Here is a 26,092-nt window from a genome sequence, read left to right on the forward strand (position 1 = left end):
CCTATTTAGGGTAACTGTGTGGGCAACTTGGGGTCTTTTATATAGTTGTAACTAGGAGACAGTGGTGTGGACAGAGAGGCTCCAGTAAGCGATGCACTTGAAAATATTTTTTTTATTAAAGTAAGTGTGCAATCGGCTTATAAGGCATAACACTGACCTCATGTAAAGAAAAGTCTTCTCTACTATACGTCTGTAGGACTTTTTAAATAATTCTTCTGTCAACAGAGTCTGCGGTGAATCCATACCATAAATGATGGGTTATTCAGATGCTTCTACTCTGTGGCCTGGTTTTCAACAGGCTAGCAACAGGCCTTCAACAGCTCTGTTTAAGTATCCCATGATAGATTAATTGTTTGAAAAAGTGGAAGTGAGAATCTTAAGGAAATTTTTACTTGCAAATAATGGTATGATGAAAATCAGCAGGGATTCGGCACATTCACTCATCTCTGGAGAAAATTTGTGTAACTGCACTTGTAAAATGCATAGTCTATTTGCCTTTAGTAAATGAACCCCAGTGTGTACCTAAAGTTGCAGAACAATATATTCTCTGCAAGAGACTTTACCTGTTCTAAATAAATCCTCCGTTCAAATTAGACTAATATACTATAACTGTTAAAAATATACAGGACTGAATGTACTAGTTCTAAAATATGAAGTGTTCTGATGTACAGAATCTCACAAAAGTGAGTACAACCCTCACATTGTTGTAAATATTTTATTACATCTTTTAATTTGACAATGCTGAAATTACACTTTTCTTCTTTTTTTTTTTTTTTTCTTGTTCAAAAGTTTTTATTTTATGTTAAAATAAATTACATGTACAGAATATAAGACAAATTATTTGATACCAGAAATAAAAAGACATATTGAAGTTCGGATGATACAAAGCAAAGAAGAATTTCAAGATATTCTCGTGGGAATGACAATAAATGGCCTTATATATTTTAGAATTTGAAAACATTCTTATAGCTGAGTTTTAAACATTTTAATCCCAAGAAAATATAAATATGTCTAAAAGAAAATATATGATTTTAAAGTTTTGACCATAACTTCTAAAGTATGTTTATAGTAAATATTATATAGTAAGGGAGGAACATAAAAGGTATATAGGAGGGGAAGGGGAGGGAATAATTCTCCGGAGGAGGTTTTATATATCAGCTAATGTTGTAATTCTATATAAAATCTTAATCACCATAACAATAAAACTCGGTTATCAATATTATCTGATGTATAATATTTAATCCAGGGTTTCCATATGATATCAAACTTTGTCATCTGGTTTTTATCTATAGCGTCCATTTTGGCATGGATGAAAGATTGATTCATTCTACGTTTGGTTTCTGCAATAACACTTTTCTACAATATAAAGTAGTGAGTGTACAGCTTGTATAACAGTGTAAATTTGCTGTCCCCTCAAAATAACTTAGTACACAGCCATTACTGTCTAAACCGCTGGCAAGCAAAGTGAGTACACCCCTAAGTGAAAATGTCCAAATTGGGCCCAAAGTGTCAATATTTTGTGTGGCCACCATTATTTTCCAGCACTGCCTTAACCCTCTTGGGCAGCGAGTGCACCAGAGCTTCACAGGTTGCCATTGGAGTCCTCTTCCACTCCTCCTTGATGACATGAGGGAGCTGGTGGATGTTAGAGACCTTGCGCTCCTCCACCTTCCGTTAGAGGATGCCACACAGATGCTAAATAGGTTTTAGGTCTTGAGATATGCTTGGCCAGTCCATCACCTTTACCCTCAGCTTCTTTCACAAGGCAGTGGTCGTCTTGGAGGTATGTTTGGGTTTGTTATCATGTTGGAATACTGCCCTGTGGCCCAGTCTCTGAAGGCAGGGGATCATGCTTTATACAGAGCAAAAACTCTTTTTTCAGATCCTCAGAGAGTGCTTTGCCATGAGGGTCCATGTTAAACTTCCAGTGACCAGTATGACAGAGTGTGAGCGATAACACCAAATTTAATACACCTGCTCCCCATTCACACCTGAGACCTTGTAACACTAATGCCGCATAAACACGATCGGAATTTCTGACAACAAATGTTCAATGTGAGCTTGTTGTCGGAAATTCCAACTGTGTGTAGGCTCCATCTCACATTTTCTGTCAGAATTTCTGACAACAAAAATTTGAGAGCTGAATCTCAAATTCTCCGAAAACAAAATCCGTTGTTGGAAATTCCGATCATGTGTACACAATTCCGATGCACAAAATTCAACGCATGCTCGGAATCAAGCAGAAGAGCCACAATGGCTATTGATCTTCCTTTTTCTAGTCCCGTCATACGTGTTGTACGTCAGCACGTTCTTGCCAATCGGAATTTCCGAAAACATTTGTGCAACCGTGTGTATGCAAGACAAGTTTTAGCCAACATCCATCGAAAATAAATCCAGGATTTGGTTGTTGAAAATTCCGATCATCTGTACACGGCATAAAGAGTTACATGACATGGGGGGGGGGGCTAATTGGGCCCAGTTTGGACATTTTCACTTAGGGATGTACTCACTTTTGTTGCCAGCGGTTTAGACATTAATGGCTGTGTGTTGAGTTATTTTGAGGTGACAGTAAATTTACACTGTTATACAAGCTGTACACTCACTACTTTACATTGTAGCAAAGTGACATCTCTTCAGTGTTGACACATGAAAAGATATAATAATATATTTACAAAAATGTGAGGGGTGTACTCACTTTTGTGAGATACTGTAAGTGTAGAGCTTTGGTATAGAAAGGAAGCAGAGCAAGGTCTTAAAAGGATCCACTATAATCAATTCAAAAGTAAAGGGGTATTGAAGTTGGATTTTCTCAGGTCATCAAATCATAGACAAAGTCAATACTTGAGTCCAATTGACCTGTTTTCATCACAAAGACAGGGACCTCCCAGCAGAGAACATTCATCCTAGTTGAGAAAGCCAAGTGTAATAGGTCAGAAAGAGTGTCAAAGGAGTCCAAGACTCTAGGAAATCCTAAGGATTTTTTTGTTTGGAGCTTTCTTTGACCTATTATATCACCATAATCAATGTCAGTGCTATCAAAAATAGTCACAACAAACAAATAAGCATAACAAAATACCAATCCTTTTACTTAGCGTTAAATTTGAACACTTATGTAAAACATTACATGCCGTTTTGTGATATGTATATTGTGCAAATATATTAACCATATTAAATGCCAGTCCCATACCCTTGAGATTAGGTGAGTTAATTGCAAAGTGTATACCTTGCAGCTGCAGGAGTGACCACAGCTCACTGATGGGGTGCCTTGATAATAGGTGTAGCTAAAGAGAAGAGCTTTTGGACCTCTGCTTTTATCATAATTATTTACCACAATTAAGGCATTTCCGCAACGTGGCTTTATTCACAGTTATTTTGAAGCCAATTTTCAAGACCTGTGGTTGAATTGTAGGCCCCCACCCTTGTGAGAACTTTGCTTGATACTCTTACTTCTCCCCGAATGAAGGTGGTGAATGCATCTACAGAAAGGTGGTAAAAAAAAACATGATTGGCAGGGGAAGACCACAAGAATATTTGCTGAAACTCCAGTATTTATTGCATTTTTCTCTGTGGCTACTGTGGTTGGAGGTTGGGCTTATATTACTTTATAACTGATTAGATGTGTAAAATCTCCTAGACTAATAATGCGTTGAAATGGGTAAGTACAAGCAAGGCACTAACAATAACTATAGAAAAATGTGATGAACCATATTGCAATATGTGCACAATTATATTTACCTGCATAACTCTGACAAGTTTTAGCAAGACATTTGCATTGTACATAATCTTAGCAAGGTTATTAGTGCAGGTAATAATTGGATATTGTATTAAGTAGCTTCAAACGGCTTCCATATTTCAAAGACACTTTGACCTGTGCTTCAGAGTTTATTATGTAGGGACACCTAGGGATCATCTTCTACAGCCCTTTAATAAGAAACAATGGAACAAGGCCCAGGAGGGCAATCTGGCAATTTGGGCAACTGAGGGATGGTTATCTCTGGCAGCATTTACGAGTTGGTGTAAGTTCTTGTTGTTCAGTCAGCTTCAATTTGCTCTATTTTAATATTTGAATAAAAAAAAAGTAAAGCCTACAAACATTTTTGTATTTAAGAATGGTATGTGTTCTTTAAATGATCTTGTTCTATAACAGGGCTACAGAATAGTGGAATATATATATATATATATATATATATATATATATATATATATATATATATATATTATATTATATTATATTATATTTATTGATTCTTTTTTTTATTTGTTTGTTTGTTTGTTTATATATATATATATATATACCGTATATATATATATATATATATATATATATATATATATATATATATGTATATATATATATACACATATATATACACTACTATATTGTCAAAAGTATTAGAATGCATGCCTTTTATGGACTTTAATGGCATCCCAGTCTTAGTCCGTAGGGTTCAATGTAGAGTCGGCCCACCCTTTGCAGCTATAACAACTTCACATCTTCTAGGAAGGCTGTCTACAAGGTTTAGGAGTGTGTCTATGGGAATGCTTGACCATTCTTCCCGAAGCACATTTGTGAGGTCAGGCACTGATGTTGAACGGGAAGGTCAATAAAGACATAGATGAGCGAGTTTGGGCTGGAGGAACTTGACCTGACCTCAACCCAATAGAACACCTTTGGGATGAATTAGAGTGGAGACTGCAAGCCAGGCCTTCTCATCCAACATCAGTGTCTGACCTCACAAATGCGCTTCTAGAAGAATGGTCAAACATTCTCATAGACCTTGTGGACAGCCTTATCAGAAGAATCAAAGCTGTTATAGCTGCAAAGGGTGGGCCAACTCAATAATGAACCCTATGGACTAAGGCTGGGTTCCACTAGTGCGAATTGGATGCGGTTGCCCCAATGGAGCCAGTTCACATATGTCCAGGGCGGCACATGAGTTATGTGCGTCTAAGGCTCAGTTTCAGGGCCAAATTCAGGCAAAAATGTGGCCCTGATCCAGAACAGGGATGCACCTGATCCGTACGGCTCAGATGTGAACACAGCCTAAGACTGTGATGCCATTAAAGTTTGTGTGCGTGTAAAGGCAGGCATCCCCATACTTTTGACAGTATAGTGTGTGTGTGTGTGTGTGTGTGTGTGTATATATATCTATATATATATAGATATATATATAGTATCTCTCAAAAGTGAGTCCACTGCTCACATATTTGTAAATATTTTATTATATCTTTTCATGTGACAACACTAAAGAAATGATACTTTCCTACAATGTAAAGTAGTGAGTGTACAGCTTGTATAACAGTATAAATTAGTTGTCCCCTCAAAATAACTCAAAACACAGCCATTAATGTCTAAACCGCTGGCAACAAATGTGAGTACACCCGTAAGTGAAAATGTCCAAACTGGGCCCAATTAGCCCCCCCCCATGTCATGTAACTCTTTATGCCGTGTACAGATGATCGGAATTTTCAACAACCAAATCCTGGATTTATTTTCAATGGATGTTGGCTAAAACTTGTCTTGCATACACACGGTTGCACAAATGTTTTCGGAAATTCCGATTGGCAAGAACGTGCTGACGTACAACACGTATGACGGGACTAGAAAAAGGAAGATCAATAGCCATTGTGGCTCTTCTGCTTGATTCCGAGCATGCGTTGAATTTTGTGCATCGGAATTGTACTCTCTGAGGATCTGAAAAAAGAATTGTTGCCCTACATAAAGAAGGCCTAGGCCATTGATGGGAACCGTGGCACCCCAGATGTTTTGGAACTACATTTCCCATGATGCTCATGCACTCTGAAGTGTAGCTGAGTATCACGGGAAATGTAGTTTCAAAACATCTGGGGTACCAAGGTTTGCTATCACTGGCCTAGGCTATAAGAAGATTGACAAGACCCTGAAACTTAGCTGCAGCATGGTGGCCAAGACCATACAGCAGTTTAACAGGACAGGTTCCACTCAGAACAGGCCTCACCATGGTCGACCAAAGAAGTTGAGTGCACGTGCTCAGAATCATATCCAGAGGTTGTCTTTGGGAAATAGACGTATGAGAGCTGCTAGCATTGCTGCAGAGATTGAAGGGGTAGGGGGTCAGCCTGTCAGTGCTCAGACCATACACTGCACACTGCATCAAATTGGTCTGCATTGCTGTCATCCCAGAAGGAAGCCTCTTCTAAAGATGATGCACAAGAAAGACCACAAACTGTTTGCTAAAGACAAGCAGGCTAAGGACATGGATTACTGGAACCATGCCCTGTGGTCTGATGAGACCAAGATAAACTTAATTGGTTCAGATGGTGTTAAGCATGTGTGTCTTGCCTACAGTCAAGTATGGTGGTGGGAGTGTCATGGTCTTGGGCTGTATGAGTGCTGCCGGAACTGGGGAGCTACAGTTCATTGAGGGAACCATGAATGCCAACATGTACTGTGACATACTGAAGCAGAGCATGATCCCCTCCCTCCGGAGACTGGGCCGCAGGGCAGTATTCCAACATGATAACGACCCCAAACACACCTCCAAGACGACCACTGTCTTGCTAAAGAAGCTGAGGGTAAAGGTGATGGACTGGTCAAGCATGTCTCCAGACCTAAACCCAGTGGCGGCCCATTCATGGGAGGCACCCGGGTGAATGGCCCTTTAAAAAAAGAAAAGAAAAGGTCCTTAAGTGCACTGTGTGGGAAGCGCCACGCCATTGCAATCACAAGACTGCAGACAAAGCGCTTCATTTGCAGACTTTGGAGCTGCTTTGTGGCATAGTCCATCTCACCGGAAAACTTCCGCCTGGTGCCCGTAGTGTATCACTATGGCCGCGTGCTTTGATAGACATTGGCACCGCCCTAGGACATGGGTGGTACTTTCCATCCTAGTTACAACATCACTTCCAGTTTTCCCTGTGCCAGTGATAAACCGGAAGTGATGTCACTGCTCTGTGGAATGCAGCCCGGAGCTGAGGTAAGTATAATTAGATAGGAATTGGATTGGCAGCCTCTGCCCTGGAAATAGTATAGGAAAGAAAGAAGCACAACAATAGTAAGTGGATTGAACTCTGAATGCAATACCTAACAGTAATGACTAATTGCAATTCCCAGCATCTCTTAAGCAAATGTCCTCAGTTGAGGCTTTTAGAAAAAGTCCCTTGTTTTGCTTGAACAAATCATCATCACAACACTATCCTCTAAGATAGAGATCACAAATTGTGTAATGATATTAATGAGATTAAAAAAGAAATGCCAAATTTTGAAACAAGTCTTGCTGGGACTTGTGGTGCTCTACACCCTGCCCTGGATCGGTGTCAGTTCTGCCAATCTTCCTGTAATGCTTCCTTTCCTGGCTGTTTATTCGGACTGTGACATCACGGTTCCTGGTGTCGGTCAGGCTATTTACAGAATGCAGACATGTGCGATTTACAGTGTGCAGAATGTAGACATGTGCGATTTACAGTGTGCAGAATGCAGACATGTTCGATTTACAGTGTGCAGAATGTAGATATGTGCGATTTACAGTGTGCAAGAATACAGACATGTGCGCTATACAGTGTGCAGAGTTTGATTGCCTGAAACATTTTCTTTTATGATGCAAGCTTTGTATCTATACATTAGTTAAAGAGACCCTGTCACCACCCCCTTTCATTTTAACAAAAAAGATTACGATTACGTGTGCATTTATTGTATTTTATGCATGTTATTTACCTGTGTAGGCATCCAAAAGCACTTAGATAGAGTAGCCTAGGACTACATGGACACAGCTTTTCAACAACTAGGCTTGTTACCCATAATGAGGAACAGAATTTTTGCACTTTACTCTAGCCCATGTGCCAGGGTGAAAATATATACGGTCACCTATCAGACATACAAAGTCGCAGCATTTCGCCTCCCCCATCCATGCCACCACCACCCCCTATCCATGTGCCTGGCCCCTTTCAGGACACCGGGCGCATGAATTACAGTTCCAAAGGAGTTTTTTTTTAAGCACCGACTAGAGCCAGAGGCTCTAATAGGCTTCGAAATAGGATGGACTCAGGGGAGCAGAGAGAGCGTTGCACTCAGAGCCCACTCAGGTGTGTTAGAATAGGGAATGAATATTCACTATTCTCACACTGAATCCCCTCTCCACCAATCAGCGGGTCTGAGACACATTTCCAGATTGGTCAAAAGGAAAAGTGTTCTAATTAGCCACTGGGGAGGAGGAAGGAGACAGAACCCGCCGAGCAGGGGAAGGAGAAGCCTGTGGAGGAGAGCCGAGGAAGCCACCCATGCTTGCCTGCCATGGATAAGGTAAGTGCATCTACTGACTGACTGACCAACCCAACTCAACCCAACTGTGGGGGGGGGGGTTTGGGAGCACTGTAACGGGAACCTGCATTACATCAGAGGGGGGCGGGGTCACCCATACGTCATACCACTAGAAAATAAAAGCCCTTGAAAATGAATAACTCCATCAGTATCACCAGCAGAGCAGCTTCATTATTATCCCATTAAAGAAGAAGAGAATTGTGCGCTGCATTTCGAGATTTCATAATTTGCCACGTCACGAATGTTAATTCTCCATTACGAACGCTAGTTTACAAGACCACCCGCTTCTGGCTCGTGCTTGCTTCCGAGCATGCGTGTTTGTACTTTGGACTTTTGTCCAACGGACTTGTGTACACATGCTCGGAAAATCTGACAACAGACATTTGTCAGTGGAAAGTTTTAAAACCTGCCATCCAACATTTGTCCGTGGACAACAATTGTCTGCTGAAGCATACAAACGGTCAGATTTTCCACCAAGAGCCTGTCATCACACATTTCCCATTGGAAAATACGATTGAGTGTACGAGGCCTTACACTTGCACACTTTGTACACTTCACAAAGTCGAGGATTTTGTGAGGTCAGAGTCAGGTGTATGATTAACCAATTATACCAAGCAGCTGCTAATGATCATCAATGTCATTTGTAAAGTTAAACACAGTAATTTGCTAAAACAGAACCAGTTGTGTAGGAGGCTTAAAACTAGTTGAGGAACAGAAAACTGCTACTAAGGTGATGTTGTGGAAAGCAGTTTCATGTCACAGGTCATACACCATGGCAAGACTGAGCACAGCAATAAGACACAAGGTAGTTTTACTGTATCATAAAGTTCTCTCCTAGAGAACAGAACATCATCTGGGATTATATGAAGAGACAGAATGATTTGAGGCAGCCTGTGTCCACAGACGATCTGTGGTTAGTTCTCCAAGATGTTGGGAACAACCTACCTTTCCATTTTGTTAATTGATAAAAATAAACTGTTAATACTTCTATTTCTGAAAGCAATTAGAATTTACAATATTTTTTCACACCTGTCTAAAATGATTTCACAGTAGAGTATACTTACTTAAAGGAAAAGTCCAGCCTGATCTCATTTGGCTGGGCTTCTCCTACAGGTCACAGGAGTGCAATACGTTTATGTGCACTCCTGTGAGCCGTTTTCAGCAGAGAGCGGTCTGAAGTCTGCTCGCTGCTGACGTTACACAGATCAGTCCACTCTGGAAGTCTGGATCCGCCAGGTGCCTGGACTGATGATCGTCTCAGCCTTGCAGCGAGCCACTGAGAGGCTGAGATGGCCCCTCCCCGCCCCTCCACAGATCAGTGCTCCAATGAACGTGGAGGAGCAGAGCAGGAGAGCTGCTGACTGACAGGCAGCAGCTCTCTGCTCGGGGAGCCGAGAGAACCCGAGCCATAGGCCATGTTTGATTGCTCGGTTCTCAGTGCAGAGGCGGTGGGGGACATGGAACTTTGGTACGTATGCAAAGTACATCATCAAACAGCATTTTCTTGTGAGCAGAAACAGCATATGATAAGTAGAAGTGCCCAGCTTATTCCAGAGAGCTACACAGGGGCTTATATTGTGAAAGTGAGGCCATCTGGTGAGTGCAAAATCACTATCAGCACAGATAAGGTCACTGGCACTATTGTCACCTAAAGGATTGTTAACAGCACTTTGACCAGGCACTGGATATCGTTTACTGAGCACAAGTCACTTTATCACTATATTAACGGACTAAAAAAAGGACTTTTTTTCACGTTTAAGTAAAAAAAAAAAAATCTTATTCTATGTTTTATATATATATATATATATATATATATATATATATATATATATATATATATATATATATATATATATATATATACATATATATATATATATATGAAAAATTGAATAAGCTGCTCAAAATCATAAACTTACATAAATTTCAATGAAATAAGAAACATTAAACAAAATTTCAATGATAATGTGCAAAAGTAGGCCTATCACCCCCAGTCCTAAAGAATAAGGGTAATAGGATAATTGATCACAGTGAACAACGAAGAAAGAAAACAAAAAATAAAATAGTGAGCACCCAGTGTGTAATTATATAAACATTTAGATTCCAACAAAGTCCAATATAGATGAAAATCGTCAAATCTTCTACTGTGTAGCAAGTGCTTGATCCACCACCATACAGCCAAAATTGCTTCTTACCAGAATTTCATGACCCCCCACTACAGAGGGTCACCAACAGCATGTAACAATAGATATCTCCCACTTCAGAAGGGTCTCAGCTGTTCTCCTCCCTCCACCGATATTATGACCAGGTTGTCAAACAAGTATCTTTAGTTATCTCCCATATATTAGGTCATATGTGCCAATTCCATGCAAAAGAAATGAAGCTCCAATAGTGTAAAACCTTTTAATATAACTCAAATATAAAAACAAAAATGCACTTACAAAGCACAAAGGAAAGATCAGCCTTAAGTCCGATGCGCCGGCCGGAAGCAAACGGACAAACTCGTCGTTCCTGGGTACAAATCCTTCGCAAGGGGTGACGTCAGCGCATTGCTCAGAACTGCGCGTTTCGCAAAAAATTGCTTCATCCAGGGGCACGTATATATATATTTCCTCTTTGTAACTATCTAAGTGGCATATTATTCATTTAAGATCTGACATGGTTGGTTAGAACTATAAAGACTGCAGATTTTTTTGCAGGGGGTCTAACATACTAGAAATGTAACATTTCCACCGCGACAGCAGCATTATTATTTAGAGGTTTCTTAATTTTATATTAACATATTGTTTATCACATGTTTCATACACACCTGACAACACTTATAACACAGTGGGTCTAACACACCTCTATTAAAACAGTCAGTTGTTATTATTTCTTTTTTTCATCATTCACATGGTTTGACTTTTCATTATATACTTATATATTTAGCCTTCTGTTAATTATTGTATGCTGCAGCAAGTTCTGACAGCAGAGGGTCAAACACATATGGTGGTTGAAAGACCACTTAAGCCATCAAGATTTCCTCACATGCCAACAGCAGGTACCACCATCTTTCATAATTTTTGATAACACCATTGATTCTTATATGCAGATGGTGTAACACATTTTAATGTATAATTCATATTGATTTTTATTTCAATTTTTTTCAATATTTTTATTATTTCAATTATCATTCACTTTTTTCTTTTTCTCTTTGTTGGTTTTGGGTGTTTTTCAACACATTAATAATCAACCTTGATTTCTACACACTAGACAGAGGGTCTAACAGAACTGGTATTCACCGTCTTTTTGATTTTTAACACTTTGGATAGTTCGTTATTTCTTTATATTGGGATTCTGTCAGGGAAATCTTGTCACAGTTATTGGGTCCTTATTATTTATACTATTAATACTAAGTACATCACCCAGCAAATAATACACCTTTACCCACCAAAGGTTTAGCGCCATTCCTACATTACTCCATTCATTTAATCAAAGAATTTTTGATGCTGGCACCAGCTTCTGCTACATCATTATAGATTGTTAGAGCATCACTTTCAGTGGAACCAGTATGATTTATAAGTGGCCTCGGTTTTTCTACTATGACGTGGAAACTAGGTCATGATATCACTAGCTGTAAATAGGTGAAATATCTCCAAAGTGTGGTTGGAGCAATTACCACATTAAAGCTAAATAAACAGGATTTCCAAGTATTATTTTTTCTGTATAGCTGATTAGTGATTTTAACAGATTTGAGGTCAGCCTCACTAGAAACAGCTATAGTGATACAACATTTTAAACACTTTTTGGATCTACAGATTATGCTCTTCCAATAATCTAAACAATATCAGAAATTGTGGTGGGGGACATGCAACCTAGGTAAGTATGAATATGGGGGGAAAAAAATTCCCATGCTTCTCTTTTAACTTTCAACCACTTTTACAGGAAATTTCATGAGATATTCAACAATTGGATAAACCCAAATTCTCATGGTTTGGGAGATCAGCCATTATAAAAATTAGTAATAACTTAAAGGCAATTGGGGCTCCCGAACCTTCATGAGTATTATTGGACTTCACTACTCACTAGAATTGTAGACTGACACATTCACATCACTTGTGAGGACTGGGTGACCCTAGACCAGCCTTTTCAACACAGAAGAACCCTTGAAATAGTTATCCAGTCTCAGGGAACCCCTGCTAAAAATTAGAAATCTATAACTCATGATACATTAGTGTGATGGTCAGTAGTAAGAATGGTCCTTACACTTGTGGTCATTGGGAAGAATTACCTCCTTACAGATAGCTAAAAAGATCAATGGTGTGAGTGGGAACTTATCTGAGAGGCAGAAATTGTCCAATGCTGAAGGAACCCCTAGCAACCTCTGGAGGAACCCTAAGGTTCCACGGAACCCTGGTTGAGAATCACTGCCCTAGACCAATCTTTCACAAACATCCCTCTACAATCTATACCATGACTATCACGTACACATCTTACCTATCTATCACGTTTCCAATGCCACCCCCTGCAAATATCTGAAGCTGCTGAAAGGTTCCTACTATACACATGGTAGGGCACAGTTTAGGTTTACTTAAAGACACTATAAGGAGCCTGGCATATACTGGAGTAGGTTACTTTTTTTAGACAGATATGCTTAAAATTTAACCAACGCTTCTTGTATTTACCAGGCCACCAGTGTCGTCCTAAATAACATTGTAACAAACATTTGCATTAAATATTAAATTATTTAAATAAAACAGAATTAGGCAAATGAGCTAAATGTAGGAGATTGTGTTGTACACGATTGTTGTTAGAGAGGAGCTCAGTCTACACAGAGGTCAAAAACACAGCAATAGCTTACAATCAGTTATATGATATAGCAATTTTCAGTGTGTTTATGCATGATTATATCAGGCACAGGCAGTGGGGAATTTCTTTGAGGTTTAGGTGCCTTGTGAATGCACTTCATACAGCCTGCCTGACTGGCTTGCCACAGACTCCCCAGAGACTAGGAGTTTGAGAAATGTTAGATTCTCACACTCATTTTCCATGCAGATAATTTATAAACCACACAGAAAATGTAGGCTTATTTACATGCTGTAGGTGACAGTAGTAAACATTTACTATTCTAAAGCATTGCTTGCTTTTGTTATCAGCGTTTTAGAGGGTTCCAGATAAACGAAAATGAGGAAACTCTAAAAGAAACTGTTATCAGAACACATACTTAGTACAGATATGGCCTGATGCATTTCCTGATGGTGAATTTCCCCAACACAAAGGCAGACAGCAATAACAATTTGACAGAGGTTCTAGCCCTATACCACTAGTAAAAATTATTTTTAAAGAGGAATGAAACTCTCCCACTCTGATGCTTCTTTTCATTTAGTCCATTATAATAAGTAATTATCAAACTATAGCCACTATAATTCAGCCCAAATCGCATATTACTTACTGTTTAAAGAAACTTTAAAAAACTTGTTTCCAGAGGTTAGGCAGAACCATCTTAAGTATTGTTTTCTGAGTCCACAGTGGAGTGTATCTCCGCCCTTACATTGAGCACTTCCTGTACTGTTAACCAAGCCTCCTTCTCAATCCAACGTTTCTATGTCAACCCTGCTTCCCTGTTCATAGCTGACTTGTTTTATTTCATAATATTTACTTGTGCTGATTATCTAATGTTTGTCTGTGTCAGTCTTATCAGCTTCAGCTGATAAGACTGCAGTAATGCTGTCAGGTGCCCAAGTTTACACTCCATGTGATGTCACATAGTTACATGGTGTGTAGGAGGAAGCTCTGAATGATTCTCCAGTCTCCTGGGATTTCAGTGTTGTGTCCCGTAGGAAGTCCCGATAATAGATAGATAAGTACACAGAGTGTGCCTTAAATCAGGGGAGATCTGGGCATGCTCAGTGACGTCATTCTAAAGAACAAAAAGGATTACAACAATACTATGCAAGTGAGGAGATATCTACAAGCAGTGTTTGTTAGGGTTTTTAATGCTGATTTACATGGGACAAAGTTGTGGGGGAGAGTTTACAACCACTTTAAGGCAGTGTATGTTACTGCTAGAGAGAATATTCTTGTTTTACTATCCACTGTCACAGGGATGGAAAGAGAATCAATAGTAAGGGGCCTTTCACAAGTACTTTCCAATCAGGTCAGCCTGTTTTCAGATGGACCTGATTGGAAGCTCCATGTGGCTCTATGGGCAGGCTGATGCTTTCTGTTCACACCTGCCTACCTCAGAGTCCATCCAGCTCCAAAAAAAAAATAGAAAAGGGCTGCATCCTTTTTTGTTTTTTTTCTGGACCTAAACACGATGGAAGCCTGATGTAATTATATCCAGCCTCCCATAGAATCATCAAGCATTTACCCATGTCCACGGGACACAAACTGAATAAGGCAAGGATGTAAAAAAAGACATCTGTCCCATTCATTTCCGATTCAGCAGGATATCCGCTCATGGACCCCCTGCCGAATGTAGCGGAAGGGGCTCCGTGTTATAGATATCTAACGGTATCTTGCTTTCCATTTTTTAAATATCAGATGAGACATTACCATACACCTGAATTTACCATTAAAGGGTCAAGTTTCACAAAGTTTGATAAACTCTCTGTGTTGCCAGGGGCAACAGCCAACAACATGCAGGACAGATGTGACAGATTAAGTTGTTTAAAACCCCAGACAGATGGTCAGCATCATCACCAGCTAAAGCTTATGTATGTAGCACAGTGGCTTAGTTGTTGGCACTGATTCCTTTGCAGTTCTAGGGACCTTGGTTCAAATGCCACCAAGGACACTACTTGAAAACATGCTGGTACAGTAACTGACTCCTGTTTAAATTAACCCTAGTATGTGTGTGCATGTGATTTAGTTTATAAACTCCTTGAGGGCGAGGATTGTTGTGACTTGACAATATTTAAATTGTCAGTGCTATATAAATTCCTGTACAGGCATACCCCACGTTTAAGTACACAATGGGGTTCATTTAATAAAGCTGGAAAGTGCAAAATCAGGCTTACTTCTGCATAGAAACCAATGAGCTTCCAGGTTTTATTACCAAAGCTTAATTGAACAAGCTGGGGTTAGAAGCTCATTGGTTTCTATGCAGAAGTGAGCCTGATTTTGCACTTTCCAGCTTTAGTAAATAAACCCCATTGTGTACTTAAAAGTGGGGTATGCCTGTAATAAACACCATATGTGTTTGACCCTCTGCAGTCAGAACTTGCTGCAGCATACAATAATTAACAGAAGGTTAAATATATAAGTATATAATGAAAAGTCAAACCATGTGAATGATGAAAAAAAATAATAATAACAACTGACTGTTTTAAGTGAGCCTGATTTTGCACTTTCCAGCTTTAGTAAATAAACCCCATTGTGTACTTAAAAGTGGGGTATGCCTGTAATAAATAAAATACAGTAGTGTTGTACAGGGCTCAAGTCCTGCGGGAACGCATGGGAACGGAGTTCCTGCACTTTTTCCACAACAGGAACTCAGTTCCCGTTAGCAGCCATGTCGTGCAAGACTTTGAAGTATGTGAGCTGTGTGGCAGGTGCTACACCAGCAACCGCCGACACAGCTCACAGTAGTAAGTGCCGCACACCAGGGGTGGACTGACCATTCAGGCATTTCCAGTAGGGGGCCCCATGACAGGTTCCTCTTCGATCTACCTGTCAATCACAGCTAGCTGATGGGTAGATCAGGTCCCTGCTGCTAAGAGATTGTATTTAGTCAGACCTCTCATGATGCGCTCCTCCCCGCCGGCCCCTCCTCATTTTCTGTCTCCTCATCTCCCCCCCCCCCAGTCTCCTGCATACTTGCTCACAGGACATGCAGGGAGAGAGGTGAGCTGAGGGAGGAACATCAGTTTGGGGTGGTAAGCTGAGCACAATACCTGGCAAAGTTTAATGCCAGGAGGGAAGTTTATGTGGAAATATGTGAAGTAGTTAGAATAGCAGCGAGTGTGTGTTGGAGCCCTGCAGAGTTTGCAGCCCCCCAAGCTAACATACATCTCCTAAGTAGGAACTCCCCAAGCATTCTGGCCAGATAATGGGCAGTTAATTTATGACCTTTCCGTTTTAACCCTGTGTTATCCAAACTCTGTTCAATGAAAAGTGTAAACTCACCACATATACACTCTATATACAAAATAACATTCCCCAATAAAGATCAGAACATGATGTTCACATTTGCATGGAAGCACAATTGAATGAATGCTGATTATTCAGAGAATTACCGTATTTATGTTTATTAAGGATTGTTTTTTTTTTTTTTTATGTACTTAGCCCTTGTACACACGGTCAGAGATTCCGACAACCAAATCCGTCGGATTTTGTCCGACGGATTTTGTCCGAAACTGTTGTATACACACGGTCGGACAAATTTGTCGGAAAATCCGACGTGATGACGTTATTTCGTTACGACGGGACTACGTTCACGCTAGTAGCCAATAGCTTTGGTGTAGGAATTTGATCTGAGCAGGCGTGGCACTTTGTCCGATCGGAATTCTCTACACATGATCGGAGTATGTCCGATCGGAGCATTTTGTCTGAAAATTTTACCAACAAGTTGGAAAACTTGGTCCGTCGCATACTCCGACGGAAACAGTCCGATGGAGACCACACACAGTCGGAATATCCGACAAAACAGTCCGATCGGGCACATTCCGTCAGAATCTCCGACCGTGTGTACAAGGGCTAACAGTTAAACTTCATACACACAATATGAAAATTGGATGAAAAATACCACTTTTTAAGTGTTTGTGTATATGAGCGTATCATTTAAAAAAAATTTGGGTGGGGGAGTGGATCTTGGGTGGGAGTTCCCACACCTTTTTCCCTAGGACTTGACCCCTGGTGTTGTACAATTATTAATCTGAAATATGTTGTTGATGTAGTAAGTTAGTTTAACAGCCATACAAGTCTTGTTTTCCTAAAGGGGAAAGGTTCCTTTTAATAAGTTGCAGAAAACTAAAATAATATTTAAAATAAGACTGCTTCATTATTGTTTCCATAAGGTATCATTTGCATAAAATAGACATATAAGACTTGAAAACAAATCTGGGGTTGATTCCCTAAAGTAACTGAGATGAAGCTTCACTTTGCAAAGAAAACCTAATCAAATGCAGGGAAAATGGAAAAGTCAGCAGAGCTATCCCTTATTTACTTAACTTTTGAGCAACTGCACTTGCAAAGTGCAGTCTATTTGCCTTTAGTAAATCTAACCCATTGCCTGCTTTGTTTTTATAATATGTTATCTTGAATTTGGTGAAAATCGTGGGAGATTAGCACCCAGTTTCTGATATCCTTTAGATTATTGGAGGAGCATAATCTGTAGGTCCAAAAAAAATGTTAAAAATTTTGTATCAATATAGCTGTTTCTAGTGAGGCTGACCTCAAATCTGTTAAAATCACTAATCAGCTATACAGAAAAAAACTAAAAATACTTGGAAATCCTGTTTATTTAGCTTTAATGTGGTGATTTCTTCAACCACACTTTGGAGATATTTCACCTATTTACAGCTAGTGATATCATGACCTAGTTTCCACGTCATAGTAGAAAAACCACTAGTAGAGGCCACTTGTATATCATACTGGTTCCACTGAAAGTGATGCTCTAACAATCTATAATGATGTAGCAGAAGCTGGTGCCAGCATCAAAAATTCTTCTATGAAATGAATGGAATACTGTAGGACAAGAACAGACAAGACCACAGTGCTAATAGGCATCTTTTGGTTCAAATATATATTTGCTATTCTGTATATATGTTGCACAGATATGAACTATATGTTAAAAAAAAACTTTAGTTTAAATACATCACATTTTCTCTTAACAGGACCAAAATCAGTCTACATCTTACACATGTTGCCACATGATATGTCTGTTTTCCATATACTCTATAATAGTCAGCAAATCCTGCCTTATCGATATTCTATTTGGAATTCCAAATAATGTTCATACTTATTTAGTATTTAGATTTTTAAGGTTTGCAGATTTTTTTCACTGCTGCTCTATATTTATTATCACTGCTATTAATTAATGGGCCAACAATAGTTTTTGTGTGTTCCTAATAACTGATAGACATGTGCGACTAGTTGTGTACGAATCGAAAATTCGTACGAATTTCTGGAAATTCATACATTCGTACAAATCCTAAATACAAATTTTTATGCTTACGAATTTCATACGAAATACAAAATTTCGGATCCAAATTAACAGAAACATGACAGGTGTTTTGTTCAACAATCCCAGGAAGTCAGCACAGCACAGAGATGGTGGGAACCCCTCATAATGGACGCACAGCAGGTGTACAGACCCGGGAAGTGGGAACTCAGCACAGGGACGTAATGATAAATTCATCATAACAAACATTCGTAATTGTTAAGAAGAGTTAACAAACCTAAAAGTTAAAAACCCAGGAAGTCAGCACAGGGATGGTGGGAACCCCTCATAATGATAAATTCTGAACATTATTTGGAATTTCAAATAGAATATCGATAAGGCAGGATTTGCTGACTACTAATATACAGTATATGGAGAACAGACATATCATGTGGCAACATGTATAAGATGTAGACTGATTTTGGTGCTTTTAAGAGAAAATGTGATATACAGGCATACCGCCCTTTTAGGTACAAAATGAGGTTTATTTACTAAAGCTGGAAAGTGCAAAATCAGGCTCCCTTCTGTATAGAAACCAATGAGTTTCTAACCCCTGGAAGCTCATTGGTTTCTATGCAGAAGTGAGCCTGATTTTGCACGTTCCAGCTTTAGTAAATAAACCCCATTGTGTACTTAAAAGTGGGGTATGCCTGCATTTAAACTTTTTTTTTTTAACATATAGTTCATATATGTGCAACATATATACAGAATAGCAACTATATATTTTAACCAAAAGATGCCTATTAGCACTGTGGTCTTGTTTGTTCTTGTCACCTCCTACATGAGCCACAGCCATGAAACTCTATGCTCTATGCACTGGTCTGTGTACCTTTAAAACCACAGAGATAGAGAGAGAGTGGTCACACTAAACTACAAAGCCAAAGAAAAACACAATTTTTCCCCTTGACCCATTTATACCTTACAGAGAATGCTATAAAAGTCAAATTGAACTTTTGACATTGCCACAGCGGAGCTCATAGTCTAATCACCCCATGCTCTGCAGTACAATTAAGCTTTATCTTGACAGCACTAAAAATGTATTCAAGGACAAAACATTTTTAGTGTTGGACAGTTTGAGTTAGGATCACCCAAATTTTTTTCATGACTTTCTGTGTTCCCATTGGGGAGCATTACTCTAGTTGTCCTAGTACCAGTTATCACCAGGACTAAAGTGAGGAAAAATCTAAAATATTGAGTTGTCATCAGAACAGGAATAGAAGGGAAATTCCGATGGAAACACTTTTTTCAATTACAATACCTAAGAGAGGACTTCCCTCACTTTGGAAAGGTTTCTCTTTATTATTGTTGTGTCTACAGGACAGTAATGTCCTGTACACGTGGTCAGACCTTCCGATGTAATATATGTTAATATGTAAATCCGATCGTGTGTGGGCTCCATCAGACTTTTTTCCGTTGGAATTTCTGACACACAAAGTTTGAGAGCAGGATCTAAAATTTTCAGACAACAAAATCCGATTGTGTGTAGACAATTCCGACGGACAAAGTGCCACGCGTGCTCAGAATAAATTAAGAGACCACAGCTATTGGCTACTGGCCCGTTTATAGTCTGGACGTATGTGTCGTACGTCACCTTGTTAAGAATGATCGGATTTTCCGACAACTTTGTCCGACCGTGTCTATGCAAGACAAGTTTGGCACAAAATCCGTCTGAAAAAAATCCGATGGATTTTGTTGTCGGAATGTCTGACCGTGTGTAAAAGGCATAAGGGTAATCTCCCCATAGGGACAGAAAATTGAAGTAAAGTTTAATGAAAAAGTCAACTGAAACTGAAGTGATCAATCAACAAGAGGATGTGGTACTGACAGAACATGCCATATGTTTACCCACAAGGATATTCAATTGTGGTGATCAACAATCTACCATAGATATTATATGACCAATGCCCATTGCAGCCAAATACAGTCAGATAAGGGAATAATTGTGCATGCATGACCACTCTGCGGCCACTCTAGACACCCCTTGTATTTTGATCATCCACAATGGATTTCTAAGGTGATCAAAACTATTTAACCCAAGACTGCACCGAAATGTATCTATTTAGAGCAGTAGTAGCCAAAAACAATTGTGCTTATTTATGTCATAATTATTTTAAAGAATAATCATGCATCAAACTATGAGTAATCTAGGTGTGTGAAAACACTGAACGTGTGGACAGATAATCACGTAAGGTTAGAAAGATGCTACAGGGCCTTTAACATTGTGGGTACACAGTGGAACATCTGTATAAAAACTGTGGCTACCAATTCTGAGGCTACTATTGCAATATATGTCGAACTTAATACAGTACTGTGCAAAATGTGCAGTATATGCAAAATTATATTGTGCAAATAAGCAATAGCATAAAGTGCAAAAATTGTGTAATCAAATAACAAGGTGCAAAAATGCTGTGCAAATACCAAAACTATATGTGCAAATATTGTGCAAATATGCAATAATAAGTGTTGGAAACAAACGTCCCCACCACACTAACCAAATGCCAAACTTCACATCCAATACAAAGTGCTATTGTGCTTATTGCCACTCAGCCTGCCTACTGAACGACGTATAGCATCCCATAGATGTGCAAATAACAAACATAAAGATATCATTTCCAGTGAAAACAACTCTAATAGTAATCAATAGTGATCACAAAATAAATAAATAATATAACTGTAAACAACACTATATGAATGTGCTAAAATCAAAAAGAAATTAATTAATAGTCACAGATAGTGTATATACAAATTGATACATCCATATTCGTCTGCAGTCTCAAATTAGTTGAAAGCAAAGTCCCACTAATGTCTGCAGATAGTTTTACTTGCGATCGTTTCTCTCAGAGGAAACTGTCTAGGACTACTATCGCTCACGATCGTATTGCTCCAAATCCGATCCAATCCCGGATCTTGGCACAATTATGATGAGGAGCTGTTGTGGTTGTTCCTGAGTGCAAAGTTAGAAGTGCTGCTTTGTGGTAGTGCTACTATCTGTTGATGACTGTTCCTCTTCTCTCTTGTAGAGAGGTCGGAGAGAATGACCACAAGCAGATGCAGAGTGCCGGGCTCAAACATCCGATTCACATGGTGCAAGTCTGACAATGAAGTGATTGCACTTTGATGTCCACTTTTATTGGACATCAAAGTGATACTGTAGACCACCCTTTCTCAACCTTTTTACTTCAGGGGAACACTTTAAATAATTTTTAGGTCTTTTGAAACCCCAGCTAAAACCAATTCATTGAGGCTTAGCTGGAAAAAGGCCCCCCTACATTGGTGTTTTGAATGCCAGCCTTAGGCCCCTTTCACACATGCGGACTATATGTCCGTATTTCATCCATCCGTTTGCGGATGAAATACGGGCATACATTCATCCCTATGGGATAGCGGGTGTCTGCGGATGAACATCCGCAGACACCCGATTTCGTCCGCCTCCGCTACTGTCCGATTCTGCAGACGGAGGAAAATCCTATTTTTCTATCCGCGCCTAGAGGCGATTCAGTTCGCATTGTGCGCTATATAAGTATTTCATTCATTCATTCATTCATTCATTATCCGTCTGCAGAGCGGATCGGATGAACACGGACAGACGGTCCGTGCGCATCCGATCCCCATAGAGGAGAGCGGAGAGCTGACAGGGCAGTCCCCGCACAGTGTGCGGAAACCGCCCTGTCCGCAGCCAGCTCAGCGGGGACAATGGAGCGATCCCCGCTGAGCGAGCGGTTAATCACGGGGCGGATCATTACTGATCCGTCCCGTGTGAAAGGGGCCTTACAGACAGTTAAAACGACCATTGGTGTCATACACCTGGCTCTGCCAAGTGCTGTTTGCCCTGGAAGTATGCATGCTCCATTAAATGGGAAATCCAAAGCACCCAAAGCTCAAGGAACCCTTGGCAATCTCTGGAGGAACCCTAGGTTGCTATGGCTGCTGTAGATTAATAACTAGAAATGAGCATAATAATTTAACCAGATAGGCAAATCTGCACCATGTAGACTGATTTGTTGTAACTTTCCAGCAGGTTAGCATTGAGGTGGCCATTTCACGTTTTGGTAACTAATCACACTTAGAGGCAAGTTCAAACACAGTTTTACTGGTGGCATTCCAGTGTCATCAGTCACAAGGAAATAGGCTATCTTTGGCCATCAGGTAACAATGTTCTAGCCAAAAATTTACAGCATATTGCAGGAAAGAAGAGGCAAAGTGACCCCTAGGACCTAACATAATGGACATTCTCTTATTATTTAGAAGGAGTGGTACTTTTGAAAATACATACAGTACAAAACATTTCTAACAGAAGTGTTTTACACTCTGCCTTCTGAATTTTATTCTATAATCTGAAAACTTTGCAGTGTGCTATAATTTGACTGTGGGAGAAAATGACAGTTGGAATCAGAATACTTGCCTAAAGTAACTCAGATACTTTACTGTCTTTCAGTCTTTCTCCATTCTATCCAATAGATGTAAAGAAAATATAAAGTATATCAGTCTGTTATTCACATTACTAGGGCGATGTATAATTTAAAAAAGTATTAAGTAAATCAGTATTTTCAGGATCAGGCGTTTGCCGCCCTTGTCTTAACACCTTCTGCTATATACTGTATATTATTTGCTTGTTACAGTTTACGAATTCTAGGATGTCTTGAATTTTCCTGTTATGTTTGTATGAGCCTACTAAATATATGAATAGTTGACTATAATCGAAACATAGTCTTATGTTAATACTTTTAAAGACTTCACTAGACACATATGTATAAGAGAAATATATATATATATATATATATATATATATATATATATATATATACCGTATATACTCGAGTATAGGTCGATCCGAATATAAGCCGAGGCCCCCAATTTACCACAAAAAAAATGGGAAAACTTATTGACTCGTGTATAAGCCGAGGGTGAGACATGCCTGTCCATCCCTGTGTGTCCGTCCATCCCTGTGTGTCCGTCCATCCCTGTGTGTCCGTCCATCCCTGTGTGTCCAGTCGCCCTGTGTGTCCAGCCTACCTGTGTCCTGAGCCTGTGTCCTTCTGCACATACGGCGGCCATGCCAGGATCGCCGCACCTCTTCTCGTCTGTGACAGACGGCGGCCATTCCACTGTTCAAAAGCCGCGCCTCTGTCTGTGATAGGCGGAACACTCAATATCCCAGCAGTCTGTGTTCCGCCTATCACGGACATCCTCTCATCCTCGTCCGTAGTATGAGGATGAGCGGATGTCCGTAATAGGCAGACCACTGACTGCTGGGAAATTGAGTGTTCCGCCTATCACAGACAGGGAGGCGCGGCTTTTGAATAGTGGAATGGCCGCCGTCTGTCTGCGCGACACGCTGATCGGGTAGACAGACGGCGGTGACTCGAGTATAAGCCGAGGGGGGCACTTTCAGCCTAAAAAAAGGGGCTGAAAATCTCGGCTTATACTCGAGTATATACGGTATATATATATATAGTCATGGTCAAAAATATTGGCACCCCTGCATTTCAGATAATGCACCACTTCACCTTGCAATTGCAAATGTTTAGGCATTCTCATGTTTATTTCTTTTGTTTGTATTGGTATGACACAAAAACGTGGAGAAACAAAAAGCCAAATCTGACACATTCTGCGCAAAACTCCAAAAATGGACTGGACAATATCATTAGCACCCTTAATTTAATATTTGGTAGCACATACCTTGGAAAAAAATATAACTGAAATAAATCGCTTCCTGTAACCATCAATGAGTTTCTTACACCTCTCTACTGGAATTTTGGACCACTCTTCTTTTGCCAACGGCCCCAGGTCTCTCAGATTGGAAGGGTTCCTTTTCCCAACTGCTGTTTTGAGATCTCTCCACATGTACTCTATGGGATTTAACTCTGGGCTCATTGCTGGCTAGTTCAGGACTCTCCAGCATTTCTTCTTAAACCATTTCTGAGTTTTTGACATGTGCTTTGGGTCCCATGACCCAAGACCCATGACCTCTGACGGAGGCCCAACTTTCTGACACAGGGCCCTAAATTGCACCCCAGAATACTTTGGTAGTCTTCAGATTTCATAATGCCATGCACACAGTCAAGACATCCACTGCCTGAAGCAGCAGAGCAACCCCAAAACATCAGTGAACCTTCACCATGTTTGACTGTAGGGACTGTATTCTTTTCTTTAAAGGTCTCATTTTTTTTCCTGAAAACAGTAAAATGATGGGCTTTACCAAAAAGCTGTAATATTGTTTTCATCTGTCCACATCACATTCTCCCAAAAGGATGTTGGCTTCCTCAGGTAGGATTTGGCAAACTCTTTGATATATTTTTCTCTTTTGTCCACGTCCAGGGAGCTTAGCTACAGTGCCATGAGCTGTACACTTCTTGACAATGTTGCACACAGTGGACATAGGAACATTAGGATCTCTGGAAATGGACTTGTAATCTTGAGATTGTCCATGCTTTTCCATAATTTTTGTTTCCAAATCCTCAGACAATTTCTTTGCTACTCTTTCTCTTCTTCATGCTCCATGTGGCACACAGAGACACACAACAGAAAGGTTGAATAAAATGTTCACCATATTAACTGGTTGTCGGTGTGATTTCTATATTGTCAGCACCTTTTAATTGACAAAGATGACGTTTAATTACAAATTACAGGAGCATGACAAACTTGGAATGCAATTATTTCTTACAATTTTGAGAAGGTGCCAATAATTCTGTTTAGTCAATTTTTTTGAGTTTTGCGTGGAATGTGTCAGATTTGGCTTTTTGTTTCTCCACTTTTTTGTGTTATACCAATACAAACAAAATAAATAAGCATGAGAATGCCTAAAGATTTGTAATTGCAACAATTTTCTGGGCGAAGTGGTGCATTATCTGACAGAAACGTAGGGTTGCCTATATTTTTGCCCATGACTGTATATACTGTATATTATAATAATGCACAGGTTAAATATACTGTGCATAATGTTCAAATAGCCTGCCCTGGTCTAAAATTTTCAAAGGTAAAAATAGTTCTAAGCTTCATCCCTCTGGTGCTAAGCTATATACCATGCAAGAACCTTTACTGAAAACTGATGATCTGGCATTTAAAAGTTCAATGGTAGGAATAAGTATTAGTACCAGGTTGGTTGGGGCCCAATAATGATTTGATGGTAGGCTACAACCCCATGTACAGTCTGGTTCTGTTTCCAAGGGGTTCCACAGGGACACATAAATGAATCTAAAGATTAACAGAGGCACTGGAAGGCATAGTTGTTACCTTTGAAATATTTTAGGTCAAGTCAGGTTCTTGTTAATTTGTTGGTTCGGTTCTACAAATGCAAGTTCAGGATGTAAGTCTGACTTTCATAATCTTTTATCAGGGGATGATCATCAAGCAAAGCTAATAGAAGATATGGAAACATCAGCCAAAAGTGAAGTGGATGGAGAAGAGACAAAAGCAATGTCCTCACCCTCTTTGATAGTCCCTATATCATCTCCAGTTGATACTAATGGATGTGTCAAACATCCAGAAGGTGAGTTCTTGCCATTAGCTATTTTTCTTTATAGTTGAGGTTACCCACACAATGCTCTTCAATGCTTGCTATTTCACAAGACCTAGTCTTGCAGCTTGCTTAATCAATACTTAAAGCATGCATTATCTCTGAAGGATTGAAGAATCCATTAGCTTATCTCTGC

General features: G+C 39.7%; 1 protein-coding gene and 1 non-coding gene across 2 annotated transcripts in view; both read left to right on the top strand.

Annotated features, from left to right (window-relative positions):
* Window positions 1-26,092, top strand: part of LOC143983649 (zinc finger E-box-binding homeobox protein zag-1-like) — a 153,150-nt gene that overhangs the window by 74,045 nt on the left and 53,013 nt on the right. The window contains exon 2 of the mRNA XM_077483593.1: window positions 25,777-25,929. Within this exon, the coding sequence (XP_077339719.1) occupies window positions 25,777-25,929 (153 nt within the window). The remainder of the gene's footprint in view (window positions 1-25,776; window positions 25,930-26,092) is intronic.
* On the top strand, window positions 21,281-21,489 carry LOC143985287 (small nucleolar RNA U3). The gene has a single exon (XR_013275557.1). It is a non-coding gene; the product is annotated as a small nucleolar RNA U3 (small nucleolar RNA).

The sequence above is a fragment of the Lithobates pipiens genome, unplaced genomic scaffold (genome assembly GCF_037356315.1).
Source record: "Lithobates pipiens isolate NorthernLeopardFrog02 unplaced genomic scaffold, aLitPip1_a1.2 Scaffold_16, whole genome shotgun sequence".
NCBI classification, from domain to species: Eukaryota; Metazoa; Chordata; class Amphibia; order Anura; family Ranidae; genus Lithobates; species Lithobates pipiens.